The following is a 19,170-nucleotide window of genomic DNA, read 5'->3' on the forward strand; positions in this document are numbered from 1 at the left end:
TTTCAGAATTCACCTCACTTTGAGATTAAGGAATACATACCAAGCATAAACAACAGCAAGGTTTTGCAAAGGATACACAAAGCCTGCATTTCTCTTAGGAACTGGCTGCAGTCACCCTGAGGACAAAGACCAAGCAGTGCTCTGGAGGTGGTATGGGGGAAAGACTATGGAGAAACCAAGGCCAATGTTACTGCCAACATCTTGTCTGCTAGGGGTGTCACCCTTACCTTCCCCTGCGCACAACAGGGCATGGTATAAGAGGGTTTCAAGGTCTGTGTGGGGGAGGGAAAGACATTCTCATCCCTGCAGGGCTCAGACAGCAGCAGAGAAAGAGAAGAACTGTCCCTTTCCTTCACCCCTGCTCCACACAAGCAAAGTGCAGCGATCCCCTCCAGCTCAGCTTCGCGATCGCAGCGCAAGCTTCACCTCCCCGCAGCGCAAACCCGGGTTCCTCCGTCAGCCACCGAGCACCACCAGCAGCTCCCCCAGCCAAGGCCAAGCCACCTTTCCAGCACGGGTGGTTCAAACCTCGGGTGCCGCTGCTCGGATCGTTTTCTCCTTCCCGGGGAGCCGCAGGGATCCCCCGCCCGGAGCCCTGCCCGGAGGCAGCGCCACACTGGGCCTGCCTCCCCGCGCGGGACGGTGTTACTGGAGCAACATCCCCGCGGCAGGGAAGGAAGGAGGAAGCCAGGCTGTAAAGAAATAAAACCACTGCAGAGCCGACTGCGAGAGGAGAGAGAGAGGACGAGACAGGCCGGCTGGGAAGGACAGCTTTGCTGAGCCCGGGAGAAAATGGTTTGAGTGATTATCAACGGTAAGGAAACCTCTCATTTGAGGCAAGAGAGCTTGGGGGGATTTCTGGACGGTAAATGCTCTGCATATTTTATGGCTTTGGCTTGTGGGGGGAGAAAGGCTGGTGATGGACTGGTCTGAAACACAGCCAGGACGCCAGACACCATAACTCCTTTTTAGCCCCTTCAATCCAGTCCCCTCCATTTCCTCTATTACTTTTGGCCATAACGTTGCCACGGGTCCAGCACAACCCCCAGGCAATCCTCGTCTGCGAGGATCCCCTGGCTCACGAAGACGTCCCTGCTCTGGGCAGTCTAGGGGGGCGTTTCTCGGGGTAGCTGGTGTTTTGCATTGCTGCAGCGAGCAGATGGGTTTCCCCTTTCCCTCCAGCCTGCCGCTATGTGGCCAGGAAGATGGGGACCCTGTGCAGCCGGGAGCACCAGGAGCCACCACCCTGCCTGGCACAGGCAGCCCCCCGCAGCCGCCACCAAAGTAAGTCTGCAGCTTACTGGGGACGGGGACATCAACACGCCTCAGCCCCGGCCACGCTGGGGATGGAGGGGCCAGCGCTTGCCTGGACTCACAGGCTGGCTGCCCGCTGTCTCGGGCAAGCTGCTGCCCTGCCCACAGGGGAGATGCGCTGGGTCCCCATCCCTCCCTGCCTGTGCTCCAGTGACTATAGCCTTCCTCAGAGCCAAGCCCTTTGTCTAAGGAAGAACCTTAACAAGTAGAAGTTTCATTTTTTCAAAAAAGAACTTTTATTTTCTTTCCGGCTTTATCTTCCCTCCCTGGCTTTTGCCTTTAAATGTCATGGCTGCATCCCAGCTCCTGACGGAGAGGATGAGCAAATAGCAGCCGTTGGAAGGGAGGACAGACTGACTTACTCTGGGGGTAATCAAAGGGATGAGTGGATGTAACCTGATGAGGCACCTCTTCCCCAGAGCTACATCTCCCTGGGGCAATCTTTGTTATTTCAGGCACCCTGCTAAATACCAAAATGCGTCTCCACGCACCCCAGCTGGCAGTGAGAGGTTTCTGTCCTTGCTGCCAATCTTCCCCAGCTCCTTCCTGGCCCATTTAAAACACATAACTTGCTATGACTTTGCAGATCACTCATGCAATGCCCCGAGAGCAGCTGCTCCTCTTGGCCGCCCCTGATCCAGCACAGCGGGTACGACAAGGTCCCTCCTGGCTCCCCATCCCTGTCCCAAAATGAGAGGCTGCTCCCGGCAAGGAGGGCTCACCAGGGAGCTGCTCCTGCATCTCCCAGCTACACTGCTGAGGCGTTAAAGCTCACTATCAAAATTAAATCATTTTTGAACAGCAGACAGAGGAATCTCACCATGGGAAAGATCTGCCCCACAAATACCAGTTTCACTGGTTCAGCTCAGTCGTTCCTGGTTGCTCTTGTGCAAACATGCCCAGAGCTGCACCCTGGCACCAACACATCCCCGGGCGGCTGCCACAGCACCCAGGTCCTGCTCCATAATTCCTGCCTCTGCCTTAGAGAGAGCTTAGGGCTGTCGCAGGAGACTCGCAGGGAAGATGTGGGACCAAGCCATTCCCTTTCTGCTGCTCCCCTGTGGTGTGTGCAAGGGGAGGAAAGGGAACTGCATGCCTAGGGGGTCCTATAAAATCTCCAGAATATCACCTTTCCCCTAAAATAACAGCTAGATCCTTAGAGGGAGTACAAGGTGAGGGAAAGGGGACATCTTCCTTCTCTAATACCTTAAGTGCATATGAAGGAAAAGCAAAGCATTAGTCATCTGGCCTGAAATAGGAGCCAGGACTTTGCAGATGCCCCGAGTGGGAAGATCAGGGCAGGCACTTGGGTGGATTAGCGAGAGGAACCAAACTCCTCCTTTGAGCAAAGAAATTAAGCTCCTTCTCTGCAGTTAATCCTGAATCCCCCACTTTTCTCTGATGCTTGTGCATTTGCAGATGTAAAGGCAGAGGTACCAGCAGCTCCCCAAGCCAGGAACTCGCTTCCCAGGAACAGCAACCCCATCCAAGACCAGCCCTGCAGGTCCTGAGGGTAAAAACCCTTGTGGTCCTCCTCTGAAGGCCACAAGTTTTCTCCCCACCAGTTTCCTCAGGCAACGCGTTTTCTGGGAATCCTGCAGCCCAGGGATCAGAAAATATCAGCAAATCCCTGCTGTATCTGTTCTCAACACAGAAGCACAACGATAGAAGATGTCCTGATTGGTCTCTTGTTACTTGAATTTTCTAGCTGGCAGAAAAAAAAAAAAAAAAAAAAAAAAAGCTTACCAACGAGTATCAGATGCTCCTGGCACTTTTGGGCCATGGAGTGCAAGAGGAAGAGAATGAGCCATTGTATCCTAGCAGCAAATACAATTTTTACAATGTGAAACCAAATTGTGATCCCAATGATTTTGGTACACAGACAATTTTCATAAAGGTAAATGTATCCATTCAGACAGTTTCCATGAGTAAAATCAGCTCCCGAGCTGGAGTAAGGAGTCTTAGAGCTTAGGTCTGTGGAAATCCCATGATGTTTTTTACAGCCCCCTTCTCCACACCCAGTAAGCTGGTGAAGCTGTTTTTACTGGGCAGCCAGCACCCCGGCATAATGCGCAGCACCCACAGAGCAGAGGGCTGCAGGGCCCGCAGTCGGATCCCCCCTCCAGCAAACCCCACACCGTCACGGAGAGTGATGACAGCAGAATCACAAACTCCACGTGTGGAGAGGAATCTGCCCGACCCCTTCCTGTGACAGCCCAAGCTGAACCAGAAATAAAGATGGATGAAAAGAGGCTGGTTGGGAGCCTGGTGGGTTTTCTGCTGGAAGGGGTTTGCTGTCATTAGTGTTTAAACAGACTGATGCTGTGGATCGTATGTCGGCACCACTGGGACTGGCTGCTGAGGCTCGTCTCACTGCTTGTGTAGGAAGAGATGGATCTTGTCTCACCATTGCTTGTGATAGAAACAGGGGAGGGAGCAGTCATCCTGCACCCCTGGGGAGAGCTGGCTGGAAGCTCCTGAGTCTCCAGGGCTCAGCCCTTGCTGCTGCCCTAATCGATGGTTTGGCCTTTGGTACCAAAACTCTTCTGGTACAATATCACGTGAGAGGGAGATGCTCAGTGGCAGGATGGGATGTACACAGTGGAGGGATATAGTGACCTTAATTTTAAAGCCTTCCTGGCTTTGTGTGGGGCAGGTGTCCCACGCTGAGCTTTGTTAAGGTGGGAGTGGCACAAGCCCTGCCTGGGGGGTTGGGGGGGGCTGGAGGAGAAGGGGAGGGAGGGAGGGCGAGCAGGCTGGAAGGCACAGAACGGACTCAAATCTCCCATGCACTCAGCCACAGCAAGGCTGGAAAACAAAGAACAGGGCTCTTTATTGTGACCATTACCATTTCCTATGACAGTTATCCCCACCAAAGCGTGTGGTTAGGTGGTCAGGTAAACATCAGTGCATGCAGGCAGTGGAATTTCATGGAAGTTCCTGGCTCTGGGGACAGAGGAGGACACCAGCAGTTCCTGGGTCATACAACACTTCTCCATTCACGGGCATCGCCTGAGAACACAACCTTTTGTAGGCTTACAGCACTTCATGGCCCACTCCTTCATGGATTCCACCCAAACACTGAAGTCTCCTGCTCACCACTGGCTCCTCTTACATGCTGTGTGCAACCGCAGCAGGGAGAAAGGAGGAAAGGAAAAACAAATCAGACATAAAGTGGAGTCTGAAATGAGATGTTCTCTGGGATTCCCTACCCAGTGCCCAGTGCCTTCTTTAAGGCTTAATCCCGTGGATCAACAAGAGGTCCATCACCATCCTCCCAAGGGAGGCAGTGGAAGCAGCAGGTACCAAGCACCATCCCAAGCTAGTTCTTAACTGGAAATTTTGCCAAGTCATCAGCTGAAACATTGTCTGTGTCTGTCACAGGACAAAGCTCATTGTCACTGACAGCTACGTGACACAAACACAACCCAGAGCAAACATTACATTTGCAGCACTGCTATACACAGATTTTCCCTGTCTTCCTTGTACTAAAAAAACCCCACATGCTTCATTTCGAAGGTGTGGTGCTGGCACCTGCAGATATTCCCAAGGCTCTCCAAGGTCCCCAAATACAAGCTGTGGCAAATTTCCCAAGGGAGCTCCAGGTTGTCCCTGGATTGTCTCCGATCCCCAGAGCAGCTCCTTCACACCAAGCCAGTGGGCAGGCAGAAGGTCTCAAAGGCAAGCAGCTTTCTGGTGAGTGTCTTGCACATTTTATTAGAGTCATATTTCCACTCGTTCATCCAGATAAGTCCAGGATGAGCAATTACAGCCCTCTCCTCTGACCCACAGCTTCTTCACACTGTTGCATATGGACAGCTTTTATTTCAGTGTTTTCCAGCCCCTCTGGTCACCTGCCTGTGAACCAGCTCTGGCGTGTGTTGAGCACAGTGATCTCGATGAACTGGCAGAGACAGGGCACACCGCTGGGCTCCAGGTGCCCCCCTGCCATGGCCCGAGGGAGCCGGCCGGTGACCAGCAGCCGGACGTAGCATCCACTGAAGACCACGAGGAGCTGCCGGGCCATCACCTGGGAAGAGCACAAGAGGTGTCAGAGCAGAGCATCTACCTGCGGGAAGAGCGGATGATACATTAAATAGCACCTGCTCCCTTGTTCAAGGACTGTCCTTGTCTGAAAGAAGCAGGACAGGAGCCAACGGCATATATAACTGCCCCAGATCCCCTTCTGGTCAGCAGTGCTGGCACAGTCCCCATGGGGCAGTGACACAAAATGACCACCCAGTGGTAGGTGGCTGGGGACCTGCCTGCTCTGTCACTGCCTCCCGGTGCCTGTTTTTGTCTGCGGACAGCCAGAGAGCTTCAATCTGCAGGGATGTCACCTGCACCGAATTCACTTAGTAACAGCAAGCAGAAAACTGTTAAATAAATCAAAATCATCCCTTTTGAAGCTTCTTGCTGAGCAGGAATGAGGGCACATTTGTTGCTCAGCACGGCACAAGTCTTTGAAGGCATGCTCCAAGGAGGAGACAAAGGCTGAGCATGGCCATGTCTCATCCCCAGACCAGACACAGCCACTGGGTCACCTGCACAGACCCTGGGAGAAGTTGTCTTCCAAACAGGGACCCCTGGCTACCAGTAAGAAAAAGCCCAATCCATTAATTCCTCAAGGATTAAGCAGTAGCTGCTCAACAGTGTCAGGGATGGAGAAGGTGTATGTGGACCCCCAGGCTTCCAGGTGCTCCTGCTGCTGAAAAAGGAGGTCATCAGGGAGGGATAATTCTCATTACCTCTGGTGGGCCCTCAGGAATGAGGTGGAGCAGCTCGTTGCATGTCACAGGCTCTTTATTTAGGTTCACTCCAGTGGATAACAGAGGGGACTCTTCACACGAAGCCTCCTCCTCCATCCCTGGGTCGGGACAAACCACCGCCTCCATAACCACACAGAGCTGGTCCAGGCTGTGCCGCAAGCCCGACTGGAAGAGAAAGAGATTTTGAGGGTCTCCAAAGGCAGGCAGCAGCAGTGTCCTGAGGACAGGCTTTAAAGGGCACAATTCCCTCCTGCACATTTTTTTTTTTTACTCCTGGGATTTATCATCCCAAGAGTAAAAAAGCAGCATTGACCCAGAGCCATGCCCAGCACCTGGAGCTGAGTGTCTTCATCCCACAGCCCTGCTGCCATCAGCTGCCTCTTGTGAGCAGCATGATGGTCACAGCCTGGCGCAGAGAATCTTGTCTTTAAAAAATATAGGACTTCTATCAGCCAATATGTGATCCGGTGTGTTACTGTCCATCCTCTGATCTACATCTGTCAGTTCATCCAGGGGGTTCAGCAGCCTTGAGATTTTCGGAGGGTTGTACCCCCTCACCCCTCATCCCACAGCCAAGGTCAGCAAGGGTAATTCAGTGCAGGAAAGTGAGGTGTTTTTATATTTAAACACCACATTTTCTGAAGGCCAAGAGAACAAAAATTGTATACAGTTATCCCAGTACAGTGTTTATTATTCCTCAGGCTATCCCATTTATTTCAGGAGGATAGCTCAAGGTGTCACCTATTTCAAGTTGTGACACACGCTTTCATAACTTGCCCTCGATTCTTGATGACTTTCCTTTATTGAAGTTGTACAGTTAATTATCCAGACACGCACGTACCACGGGGCCTAAACAAATTCCTGCTGAACTGGACACCGACAGATGCGGTTTATCCACCTCCCGGTCTGTCCAGTTCCCAGTTCGCAGCAGGGGATGCCCAAGAGGACACTCCAACACTCGGTTCTCTTTGCCCACCTCCATCCCGCCAAAGCCGGGGCGCAGGGCTGTGCCCACCACCGCTTACCTCCCGCGTCCTCTGCAGGTCCGTGATGTGGGCTGACAAGGACTGGAGGCAGCGCTCCGGGCTGAAGTGCACGAACCACAGCTGGGACAGGCAGGGTTAAGGAAGGGGTCTCTCCACATATCCCCCTCCGCCTCCTTGCAGATCGTGGTACGGACCCCACACGAAGCGGAGCAAAGGCAGGTGTTGCCCGCGGGATGCTCGGGGAATCAAATAACACATCTCAGGGCTAGTTTTAATCCAAGAGGGGCAAAACCTCAAGGTAAAGGGGAAGAACAGAGGGGTAGCAAGGAAGGGGGACATTGCCCCAGAGGGCAGCCAGTCCTCCTTGCACACCTCTTGCACCTGGGGGGGTGACAACCGGGATAACCCAGGGCCACTGCTCATCACGCATCTCAGTGACCTTACATCCAAATAAACTGGTGAGTCACATTCACCTAGGTCCCCTAAACCCCTTTTTCTGCTTTCCTTCCTTCCCTTCTAGGGATCCTTTCCATACATTTTTTTTACAAAATTTACTGTACTCAGTGCTTGTCTGCAGGATAGAGGCACTGTTTGCTAAGAGACTACCAAGAGCAACGTGTTAGGGATGTGAGTGCTGCCAGCTTTGAGAGCAGCTGCCCCCCAGAAGGCAGCCAAAGGTCTGCCCTTGTATATCTACTCCAGCTGCCATCATCAAAGGGATTCAGGAACAGCATAAAAGCTAGAAGGTGAAAATAGATCTGACATTGGAGCAGACTGAGAAATCATAAATCCTTGGGTTGTTTTCTGCTCTCAGGCAGTTCTGGGACATGTAGGTAGAGGTGAAGGCTCTTTGGATTAGTCTTCACTTACTGAAATGCAAAACCATGCTGGTCTGAACAAACGTGTAATTCTGGTTCTTAAGTGATTCCCCTTCATTCTGCATGACTTCACCTCTGCCCCTTTCTCTGCCCTTGTGTTTCGGCCTTAGTTCCTTCTCCATTTCTATTTCATACCTCTCTGTATATATGGGGGGTGAGTTGGGGAGTGGGGGAAGTCCACCAGCAAATCCAGGAGACCATCTCTCTCACCTTCCTTTAACACTTTCATGCTGTCTAAAAATTCTCTTCTTTCCCTTAAATCTTTATCTAGTCCAGAAAAGAATCTCTAAAAAAGCAGCAAATGAGCCTCCCCATACTTGGTTTCTTTAACCTGCATTTTTAAAAGGCCAGGAAGGTCAGAGGAACTTGGCAGCTACAGACCTGGCTGCCAGGCACAAGCCCTGTGAAACCGAGTTCTCTGATGTGCCTGAAGGAGGGAGCTCAGGGCTACAGATCACCCGAAGGGCAGAGGCACTTGGATGATGTTGGCTTAGTTTGTCTCTTCAAGGCAGAACATGAGCTCCCAGGGATGGGGACTCTGGTTTTCTCCCTGTTGATGTTTTTCTTGCCATAGGCACTTTGCTGTCACTCTGCTCATAATTAGAATAATCACAGTCATGTAAGTATAATACACTTCCAGGAATAATTGCCTACCCAAAGGACTAATCCCACTTCAGTGCTTTAGACTCATTATTTCCAGTTGCCTACAGGCATATCTCAATCCCCACTTATATAGGAAGAAAAAATACCCAATCCCTCATGCCATCCAATAGGCTAAAAAAATAAATTCTAGAAATCCCACCCACTGGAAATCCTCATGGATCATAATATCAATAAATACCTCCACATCATTAGCTACCCAGAAGGGGTATAAATGATTCCCTACAGAAAGGATACTTGTAGGATGTTGTGTGGCCCATCCAAGGCATCGGTAATCCCCAGTATTAAACCGTGCTTGATAAAGATTTCATTGACAGCTGCCAGCCTCACATCTGTATTCATATTTATCTATTAAAGAATGCAGGAAAAATTAATGCATTCTACATCAAGAGTTGGGCCAGTCTACAGCTACAAACTGCCGCTGGATAATCCCAAATCCTGCATCTCTGAAAGGAAAGCAGCAACAAGAGCAATCTACAGTCAGGCAGGATTGTCACCAGCCATCAGTATTGGCCTGGCCACCACCAGCAGATATCTGTGCAGCCAGAAGTCTCACTAAGGATTATATCTCTTACTGACAAGATGTCTGAAGTGGCATTGACTTCCAGTATCATGTTCTCTCTTTTTTCCCCAGCAGCCCCTGAGTGAAGGACTCCTTTCCTGAACCTCTGTGCACCCACACGTTTGCCAAGTTTCCCTTTGGAAGAATCATTGCACAGCTGTCTTTAGAGCCTTGCTCCAAAATCCATTAAAATCAGTGCAAAGACCCCTCGGGATTTTGAATCAAGCCCTTCCAGTATTATTCTTCAGATCTCTCCGTAGAAATTTCCATACTCCTGTGATTCCTACAAACAAAAGTTGACAACAACCAAGCAGTGGGTGCTGTCAGCTGGTTGCCTCTCATGTTAACGTCATCCCCCTGTTTCCCTCTACTGCCCAGTCTACCTCAGTTTTGTAATTTTACTACAACTTCTATGGGTTAGGAGTTGCCTTTTTGTCCCGGGCCTGTTGCAAGGTCCAGAGCATTGCAAGGTCCAGGGCATTGCAGCGACACAAGTAAACGATGCTGCTAATGGCTGCACACAGCCAAGACTGCAAGGACCATCGCCAGACGCAGGACGGGAGCCAGCTCTGCCAGCGAGCCCCCGGGGCTTCCCACCAGCCACGGGAGTGCAAACCACGCTCTTCAACAGTGGCTTGATCTCCAGGGACAGCAGGCACTTTGAGCCAACCTGCCGGGCTCCAGCACCTACTTTTTAGGCATTATGACACCTAACTGGTCTGTAAAACATCCCTTGCCTGAACCTGATCTCTGAGCCTGCTGTAAAAATATTCCTTCCTCCCCGGATAATTATGTTCTTTGTATGCATCTAGGAGATGACCTGGGTCACCCCACTTCGGTGGGAGGGAGTCCCGCTCCCACGCGCTGTGTGCCCGCACACAAGCAGCCTCCTCTCACCTTCCTCTGCCGGCGGTCGATAACCAGTATCACAACCACAGTGACTGCTACGGCAGCCAGGGTCACCAGCACGCTGGCCTCCCAGTAGCGCCCGAAGGAACAGAGCTGGACTGTGGAGTAAATGTTTGTCCAGAGAGCCATGTAGAAAACCTATAAAAGCCCAGAGAGACTGATGATACTCACAAAACTATGAAAGTGAGAAAAGTCAAGGGAAGAAGAACACTACCGGTCCCTTCTCCCAAGGTAGTACCTTACCATAAATCAAGTCACATGAGATTTTCAGAAGGTGAGAAAGGACAGAAGTTCTTTCCAATAATAAACAGGGGAAAGAAAGGACTAGAAGGACTGAGTGAGCCGTAGTTTATTATAAAAAATGACTGGTCATCAAAGACAGAGAGTGAATTATTAATGATGATTCATACCTAGGAAGGATTTCAACTGAGTTCTTCCATTTAGATAAGAAATGCACTCACTGAGTCATATTGATAATGCTTCTAATAGTTCCTGTATTTAGAAAGCTCCTATGTCAAAGCACTCAAGGTGGTGCAGACTACTCAATTACAATAACGCTCAAATGGTGGACACTGACACTGGGCTCAAGGACTGACAAACTTGGCCTTTGCATAAAGACAGGCAAAACTGAACTAATTTGGCCTTTGCTTCAGATAGCATGCATTTGGGCAGGAGATTGCCTAGAAGCAAATACGACATGTGCAGCACAGCGTGTCACAGCATCATCTTGCAATAACATAACTCATTCGCACTAAACAGGCACCAGAACCCTCAAAACACTGAGCATCAATTCCTACAATATTAGTGAAAGGAGAAGACATGTATAATGACTATCCAAAAAAAAAAAAAATGCAACTAAAATGAAGGAGTCTGATTTTATCACACCCTCTGCACATTGCAAAGTATCAGCCTTACAGTAGATGCTAATGCTTGGGGTCTCTGGAGGATCTTCTCTCACCAGAAGACAGGCGAGACTCGACAATCACCTCAGTAACCAAAGCTCACTGATCCATTGGTCTCAGTTAGCATCAGGACCAGAATATCTACAGATTTTTAAAATCAAGTTAAAGATACCCAAGCCTGATGTAGATACTACTACCTCAGCATATGCTGGTTATCCAGCCACAGCCAGCCCACTTTGTGGGACTACCAGTAAGGGTTTGGAGAAGGTACCTTGCCCTCCACCTACAGAAATTCTGTGAACTGGGATTTCCAAAGGAGCCCACTAGGATGTGTGAAAACCAGTATCTCCTCCTCACCCTAACCTCTCTCCTTCCCAGGGCACAAGAACCCCAGGTGCAGGCCTTGATGCATCTCAGCAAGTGCATGTCTGTGGCAAGCCTGCGAGAGACCCCACCGTCCTTACCACGGCCATGGCTATCTGGAACACCCTGGAGTTGTAGAACATGTACCGTCTCACTTCAGGCTTCAGGACAGCATCCTGGATTAACCTTCTCCACTGATCCGCTGCCACCTGGCAGGGAGCACACGGAAAACTAGAGTCACCCTCCTTATTTCAGGCTCTTAGTTCAGCTTGGGCAGTCACCCTGGGGGCACGGGGGCACCACAACCGCGAGCTGTGTCCCAGAGCACCCTCCCGCAGAGCGCACCTCCAACCTCATTCATACAGCTGTCACAGACCAAAAACTTGTGTCCTTGCCTCATTTCAGTGAGTAATATCTCCCTGGAAAGTACAGGGGAAGTCACAAGAGAAAACTACCTTTTTATGGCAAAGGACATGACAAAACAGATTGTCCCATCAGAGTGACTTCCAAGCAAATCACTAGAACCTATGTTGAATGGGTTTCTTCGTGAAGATTTAAGCCAGCATCATTACAGTTGACTTGCTGTCCATGGGGAACAGGCTGAAGTTGAGCTATGAGATAGGTCATTCTCAAACAAAAAAAAAAAAAAAAAGAGAAAAGCCATCTGTTTTGTGGGTGAAAATGATGCTGATCCAGCTAGCATTCACTCCTACAGGGTCCCCAGGGGAGATGACACATGAGGAACTTACCTGAACCCCAAGGGACTTCAGTTTCTCTGCACAAAGCTCCATGTCAAAGGAGGTGGCTGAGCAGTTGTTGTCCGTGCTGAGCACCATGAGCACCTGGCCATTGAGGGGTTCTGCAAGAGCCCAGAGGAGTCATGAGCACAGCTCTGGCATGGGTTTTTCTCCCAGCAGATAAGCAGCACATGGCAAAGGAAAGGCTGAGGAGCACAGACCATCCTGACGTGCTTAAATGGATCCAGAATCCCCCCTTGGTCATTTCCAAGAATATCACAAGGACCTTTGGAAGCAGCCTGATGCCCCTTGTAAGGAAACAACTTGCAGAAAGGGAGGAAACCCCAAACGCATTCCAGGAGTGAGCAGTCAGAGATAACATGGTGCTCTGATCTTCAGCAGGATAATGTCTTGCTTCACTGATCCCTAACTGAAAGGACAATGGACTCAAGCTGCTCAGGCTATCTACCTCTTAGAGAGATCCCCCATTGCCTACCTACCCCACCCACCACGAGAAAAAGCTTAAACAATCAGAGTGTTTTCCAATAATCACGTTGTCTGGGATGCGGCAGGACTGCCCCACAAGTCCTCCAGCATGCAGGACCCTGCTCCAGCAGTGCTCCAGGGCAGCATGGCTCTGCTCAAGGCTCTCAGTGTCCTAATTTCAGCTCAGGCTTAGGATCAGAGATGTAATCTAGAGACCCAAGTTGCAGTCAGGAGCCTAGAAAGCGTGAGGACAACCTGTCCTAGGTTTGAGGAACAGGCTGCTCAGAGCTGAGAGAGCAGCCTTGGAGTGGCACAGGAGAGCTGTGATCTCCAGGCATCCCAGCTGGCATTCATCTAGAGTTTACACAAGCTTTGCTACGTCAAGAGGAAGAGATTGGGTCTAAGGAAGTGGCTTGTTCAGATGAGAGCCTGTTTCACTGAATTGTTTCAGCCAGCTTTCCTTCCCCTTTGCAGATCTGGGGTCAGCCAGGTGTCCCCTGGGGCTGCTCCTGCTGACACAGCCACTTAGTGCTCTCCCAGACTGCTGTGCTGGCTGAAACACAGCACGCACTCACCTTTCCCTTCTCTCCCCCCTTATGTCCATCCTCATCATCTCTTCACTGCTCAGGAACAGGGGATGCCAAGTGAAACGAGCCAATTGCATTACCATAGGGCAGGACTGCATTGAGCCAAAAAGGAAGAGTGGACGCACCTGAAACGGCTAGTATAACAAGGTCCTGTTTGTTTGCTGAGGTTTATCTTCTCCCAACACAGAGCAGTGAAGGCAATGAGTATAAAGCAATAACAGAAACAAATGGCCTCAACCTTAGGCTCAGCTCCCCTGTTCTCCATGACTTTGGTCACGTTGCTCAGCACAAAGTTGGGCACCAAGCTGAGATTCCTGAGGTTTGCTCACACTGCTTGACCTCTGTGAGAGCCTGCTGGAGTGACAAGAGTTGCTTGGCCCCTGCAAAAACTGAGCACTATGGAGGTGCCATGAACTAAGCAAGTAAAAAGGTGCCCTGCTGAATGGTGCATGGAGGTCTCGGCGAGAACAGCCATCCATGGCACAGGCTTCTGTCTCTGCACAGCACCTCAGGCCGTTTTGGAAGTAGTACTGCAGGGACAGAGCAAACTGTTACCAGGAAAGGGAGTCACTTGGAAAGCACAGGTCAAGTTTCCTGAACATTTCTTGATTTTTGAAGGCCAAGGGAAGAGGACTTCCAGGGTCCTGCTTGTCAATACATGGATGTCCATTCATTCCTATATATCAGGATTTTCAAAAAAGTCAAAGTGTCTCCATCCCCTCTCCAAAATGCTGAAACATCCGTAACATTTAGTTACTTTTGCAAATGCGATGCTCTTCATGAACATCTTTGAAAAATCTGTCTTCTGCTATTTTAAGGGCACTGTACTCAATACTGCCTTTCTCCTTATCATCAAGTAGCTCCTCACTTACCTTTCACCCACTGCAGGGATCCTTCCTTTAAGTCACTCTTACAGTACAGGACGGAGGAAGGTGACCCATTTTTCTCAATTCCATCAGTTTGGCTTTTATGGGCCATGCTGAAGGTGCCTCTCCTCGAGTGACTCTATGTCGTATTGTCAGAAATTCAACACTTTGTAGATCTGCCTTATCTTTCACTGCTAAGAAACACCAATTTAGCCCCGAGGCAGCAGGCAGCTGGCTAGCTCTCTTCCTTGGGGAACAGATTGTGAAATCCTCATTCACACTCCCACTGATGACTTCCTCGAGATCCTGCTTTCCATGAGCAACGAGGCATTTTCTAGCCCTGAAAAGAGGAAAAGAAAATCCCAGATTTTGCAGAAACAGCAAATAAAGGGTAACAGCACAGACCACTTGGGTGTACTTTGCTCTTTGGACCCCACTCCCTGTGGATGTTATCACCAGGTAGGTGTTAGCCAGCCATGAGCGCAGTATGTACAAGCTCGCCTTTCGCTGCAGTTACCTTTTTTTGTTGTTGTTGTTAATTGGTGGAAAATTTACCCTTAAATTATCCTGACATTCTTAAGAATTCATATTTTGTAAACAATTAGACAAGGACCAGGCAGGATTTCTCCTTGTGAAGCCAATAGGCTTTTTGCTGTTGCTTTCAGCGGGCACTTTCAGAAGTGGAGCCGGTGTAAATGTCCCTCCCTGGAAGAGGTGCACCCACTCACTGACATGGTGGATAATTCCCCACCACACAAAGGAAGCAGTGCAGATAAGCAAGAAAAAAACATCCACTGAAAGCAGAGGCAAGCAGGAGCTCTCACCCCCCAGCAGTGAAGCCTTTGAGGGTCTCCACTTTCCTTTCCTCTCTCCTCTCCGCCACGGGCAGTGCCAGAAGCCGATGGGGCACGTCCCCACAGCAGGCACCGTGCCCACGGGTTTTCCAGGCAAATGCTGATGACGTAGGTCTCTAACCTACTGCCAGGACCTGTGGGTGGTTATTAAAGCAAATGCTGGGAAGATTGAAGATTACTTTTCAATTATCTTTCATTCATGTGACTCAGCTGCTTTCACGCTGGCTCTCCAAAAGTATCATTTACTTTTTAACCTCCACTCAGTCCTACTTTTGCACCAGGAGCCTGTTGCTGTCCCTTGGTGTAAGGGTCCCTCATGGATCTCATGTGCTCTCCTTGCAAAGAGGACTTCTTTATTTTTGACTGATGGTTGTTGCTGCAATTACCTCCTTGCACAAAGCCATCAGAGTCACCAGCTGAAGGACTCTCAGAAAGGAAATTGAAGCAAGAGAAACATCATGAAAGTTTCTTCTGATTGCAGAAAAAACCTGCAGAGGGCTGGAAATTCACACTTAAATTAATCCAGCCGTGGTACACGTTGCACAAGAGGTGTGCAGTGTCTGTACGTGTATGCAGGATGGGCACTGCACCCGCTTTTCACCGGCGCAGGTGAGGAGTGAGTCGGCAGTACGCTGAGTGCTGCTCTCCAGTGCGATTTCCTTGCACAGCCCGGGCAGCCACGCATTACAAGGCACATCTCCCAGCACCAAAAGGTGGATTCAGACAGTGAATTTTCTCACTTCTTTCCCCCTTTTGCCTTCAATCCCTTCAGGTTAGCATCCAACAGAAGGGAAAATGAAAAACAAGAGAGAAAAGCCCACACAAACCAGCAGCAAAGCAAAGAGTGAAAAAAAAACAGAGGAAACAAAAGAAAAACCTGATTAAAACCTACCACCCTGTTGTTGCTGCTGTCACTCAGCTAGAGATGAATGAAGGCTCTCTGGATTAGATGTTGAGAATTTTGAGTCTCTGGAGGACAGTCCCCAGGAGAAGTCAGCAAACAGTGCAGCAGAGTGAGGGCAGTGCAGGCTTCCCCACCCTGTCCGGGAGCTGCAGGAGGGAAAGAGCCTTTCCCAGCTGTGATCAGCCCGTCAGCAAAAGCAGCTTTGATTTTAGCTCTTCATGCAGCACAGACCTCGTTTGGCTCCGCTGCCTTTTACTGAAGAACAACTGCCCAGTTTTGGAGATGGGTCTCCCCCAAATCTTCCTCTGCTGCCCCCTGTGCTAACGCAAGGGGCATCCTCCCATCTCCTGCACTTCCCAGGCTCTGTGTCTCTACATCTCTTCTTAACCTTTATGCAGTGCCAACGTCTCTCTGGTTTCAGGCTAAGGACCTTTTTAGGACACCTCCAAGCCCTAGCTAGCCAGCAGAGAAACATTCAGCAAGTCCTTCTGCTTCATCTCCAGAGCAGCCGACAGAGGCTTACCTGGTCCAGCTCACTTCTTGGTCCTGGGGAGCCAGCTCAGCTCCCTCCTCCTCCTCCTCACTGTCCTTTATCTGCCATCATCCCACCCTGCACTGCCCAGGTGCCGTGCTGTCCCACTGCCAAGCAGGGAGGTCTCCTGTCCCACAGCCCCAGCCTGTGCTGGGGAGGTTACTCTCTTTCCTGCGTCTCCTGGGGACCACAGACTAACCAGGCACAGCTCACCGAAGGCAAAAAGCCTTCGCCCCCACGCTCCCTCTCATTACCCCAGGCTGCAAGCACCAACTTGCAAAATCTCCCATGCACATGTGACTTTTCCTCTAGGCTGGATTCAGAAAGGTGGTTTTAACCCTCTAGAGTTCCTCAGAAGTGCTTCCCCACTGAAGGCCCAGCCATGGGGAGAGATCCCACTATAGGAGTTATCCTCACCTTTTGCAGGGTGGGGATCCAGAGCTGGACCCAGACACTAAAGGCTGTGAGGAGGTGAAGAATGGCACAGGCAGAGAGGGCTGTCCTCCTCCTCCTCAATCACACGGGTGGGACTCACAAAGTACAAATCCCAAGGTTGCATCAGATTAGGTGCTGTGAATATATTAGTCAAAGCCAAGCATCAATGACAGGGCTGGAGAAATCAGAAGAGATAAATGAAGATCTCAGGGCTGAGAACGAGTCACTGTATCTTTAGCAAAATGTCGTGTTAAAGCACAGAGAAACAGGGATAACACGCAGGGTGGGAACTGGAGCCCTCCTCAAAACGGGAAGCTGTGCTGCTGATACAGAGAGCGGGTGCAAGTTTCCTCTCCAGCTTCTGGACTCGGATGAAAATCAGCAGTTCCAAGACACACAGTCAGACAGACCCCCCAGTACAGCTTCACGTGCTGGAGAAATAATTCGTTTTCATGCAAAGAGGCAATGCTGAGAGACACCGCAGGGAAAGGAGACTCATTAGCCTGGGAGTTGTGGTTTCATGGCTCACCAAAACATAGAGGATCCATGGAGGCTAGGAACAGAGTGCATCAAGTATCTCAGTGACAGTTAGTCTTAGTGAATGGGTAAAAAAAAAAAAAAAAAAAAAAAAAAAAAGAAGAAGCAGAAGCAGCTTCCTTGCAGTGCCTGTGTGCACTTCCTGAGGAAAATGCCTTTCTCATCTCAGGGGGGTGAATTTCTGCAGCCCTGCTTGCTCCAGACACTGCTGAGCAATGCGTTCATTACATCACGTGGCTGCATGGGCAACAGAACTGACTGCAAAGCTCCCTACCCACATGGGATCTTGTTACACTGCAAACTGGCAACTCACACAGTAACTGTCAGCCAGGTATTGAGAAAAATCAGGTAAATCTTGCTGTTGTCACTAGCTCAAGGCCCAGCTCAAATCCCCACCCAAGATAGAGGCATGCAAATCTTTAGGTTCTTCTGCAAATGCTCCTCATCAAAAGCTTTGGCTTCATTTCTTCCTCTTCTCTCCCACACAAAGATCCTGACAGGGAGAATATAGCGACCAAAGTGCTTAGAAAGAGCACTGTCAGCTCATTGCAAAAAAATGCCCGAGGCAAAACTCTGTGGGGGCAACAAACTTGAAAACAACATTCATAATTACCTGCAGCACATGTATCATACACCTCTTGTTTAGCAAGACGTGCATGTATGGGCTGATCTTGGCATCAAAACCTCATCCCATCAGCACAAGCAGAAAAATCCTGCTCATTTGGGAAGGGTACTGGGAAAAAAAAAAAAAAAGAAAGAAAAAAGAAAAAAAGAAAAAAGCTAATTCCAAGTTTAAAGCAATCCCAGTTTTGCTGCTCTGAAGCAGCAAAAATGGCCACACACTATTCAGTCTTTGAAAACTTTTAGACTGACAGACTTTCTCTCTGAAGGTTTTCAAAGCATCTGACTCATGCCTACCTAAGGAACCAAGTAGGAAACTCCACAGCAGCTTAAACCAACCTAAACGGAAGGCAAGGTTTTTCAGCTGTTTTTCTGAGATAGTTTTCCACCCAACCACCTCCCTGAACTTACAGCTCTGGCCCAAAGGAGATGATGGATCTGCAGGTCAGGTTGTAAGGAGTCAAGGTCTCCTGGCCTGACTCTTCCTGACTTCAGCAGTCATCAAGCTGCATGCCCAGAAACCTTTGGCAGATGTTAGTTTTCTGATCATCTTATTTAGGGCATAATTTTGATGCTTTTGTTAGGCAAGTGAGATCCTACCAGGTATCTTCTCAATCCAAGCAGCTATCCTGTAGCCACTAGTCCCACAGAATAGTCTACAAAATATTCTATGATTAATATATTCCAATAAACAATACAATTTAGATTCTAGCTGGGCAATAAGATGCTATCATATTTGCGTATATGCCTTTTAATCTGGGCTTCTGAAATGCAAAGATGTATCCATAACATTCCTATCCCACCTATTAATGGCCCTACCAAAACTTTAGCATTAGAAATTTACCCTTCTTAAAGCCAAGAACTGTAATTAACAGCAAATACAAACTCAATCAGTTAACTAGAAAGGAATTTAGAGAGAGTCAGGCAAAGTCTCACAAGAAATGGGGACCTATTTGACTGTAAAACAGGGAGAGAATGCTGGCAGGATCCCAACACAGACTAGAGGTGCTTCTGTTACACAGAGTCCAGCTGAAACCAGACCCATTTAAAAATTAAGGTCTGCAAACGAAAGTCTTCCAAAAATGGAAATGAGAATGAATGAAATGAGAACGAATGAAAATGCAAACTTCACTCCAGCGAGCATCGTGTCAGCTGTGTGTTCAGCTTGTGCTGGCTGGCAGGGGATTTGGGGATTTGTTTTATACAAATCAGAGTTAAGGCAGCCTGAGGTTCATCTTGAGCTTCACTCACTAGTACCTGCGAAGAAG

General features: G+C 49.5%; 1 protein-coding gene and 1 long non-coding RNA gene across 4 annotated transcripts; one reads left to right on the forward strand and one right to left on the reverse strand.

The window, feature by feature from the left end:
• Window positions 1–331: 331 nt before the first annotated feature.
• On the forward strand, window positions 332–3,566 carry LOC116965994. The gene is made up of 3 exons (XR_004409868.2): window positions 332–814; window positions 1,183–1,284; window positions 2,734–3,566. It is a non-coding gene; the product is annotated as an uncharacterized LOC116965994 (long non-coding RNA).
• A 562-nt stretch (window positions 3,567–4,128) lies between these two features.
• Window positions 4,129–16,805, reverse strand: TMEM268 (transmembrane protein 268). 3 transcript variants are annotated; one of them, XM_033012057.2, is made up of 9 exons: window positions 14,026–14,242; window positions 12,093–12,202; window positions 11,445–11,552; window positions 10,067–10,216; window positions 8,845–8,955; window positions 7,109–7,189; window positions 6,063–6,248; window positions 5,173–5,344; window positions 4,129–4,432 (listed from the first exon to the last, which is right to left on the reverse strand). In XM_033012057.2, exons 1-9 carry the CDS (start codon window positions 14,129–14,131, stop codon window positions 4,410–4,412), a joined length of 1,047 nt encoding a protein of 348 aa, XP_032867948.1. In that variant the 5' UTR covers window positions 14,132–14,242; the 3' UTR covers window positions 4,129–4,409. The 3 variants fall into 3 exon arrangements, with proteins under 3 accessions (XP_032867948.1, XP_032867946.1, XP_032867947.1); XM_033012056.2 differs by lacking the exon at window positions 4,129–4,432 and adding an exon at window positions 16,727–16,805 and having other exon boundaries at window positions 5,005–5,344; window positions 14,026–14,359; XM_033012055.2 differs by lacking the exon at window positions 11,445–11,552.
• Between the last annotated feature and the right edge of the window lie 2,365 nt (window positions 16,806–19,170).

Source organism: Tyto alba, unplaced genomic scaffold, assembly GCF_018691265.1.
Source record: "Tyto alba isolate M040663 unplaced genomic scaffold, T.alba_DEE_v4.0 Super-Scaffold_11, whole genome shotgun sequence".
Taxonomy (NCBI): Eukaryota; Metazoa; Chordata; class Aves; order Strigiformes; family Tytonidae; genus Tyto; species Tyto alba.

Coding starts and splice junctions, on each gene's coding strand:
- TMEM268 (XM_033012057.2), bottom strand. CDS start 14,131: ATGGCCCATAAAAGCCAAACTGATGGAATTGAGAAAAATGGGTCACCT. Junction 7,190..8,844: donor GGCCACACAACATCCTACAA/GTATCCTTTCTG, acceptor TGCCTGTCCCAG/CTGTGGTTCGTGCACTTCAG. Junction 4,433..5,172: donor ACGCCAGAGCTGGTTCACAG/GCAGGTGACCAG, acceptor GGTTGCACACAG/CATGTAAGAGGAGCCAGTGG.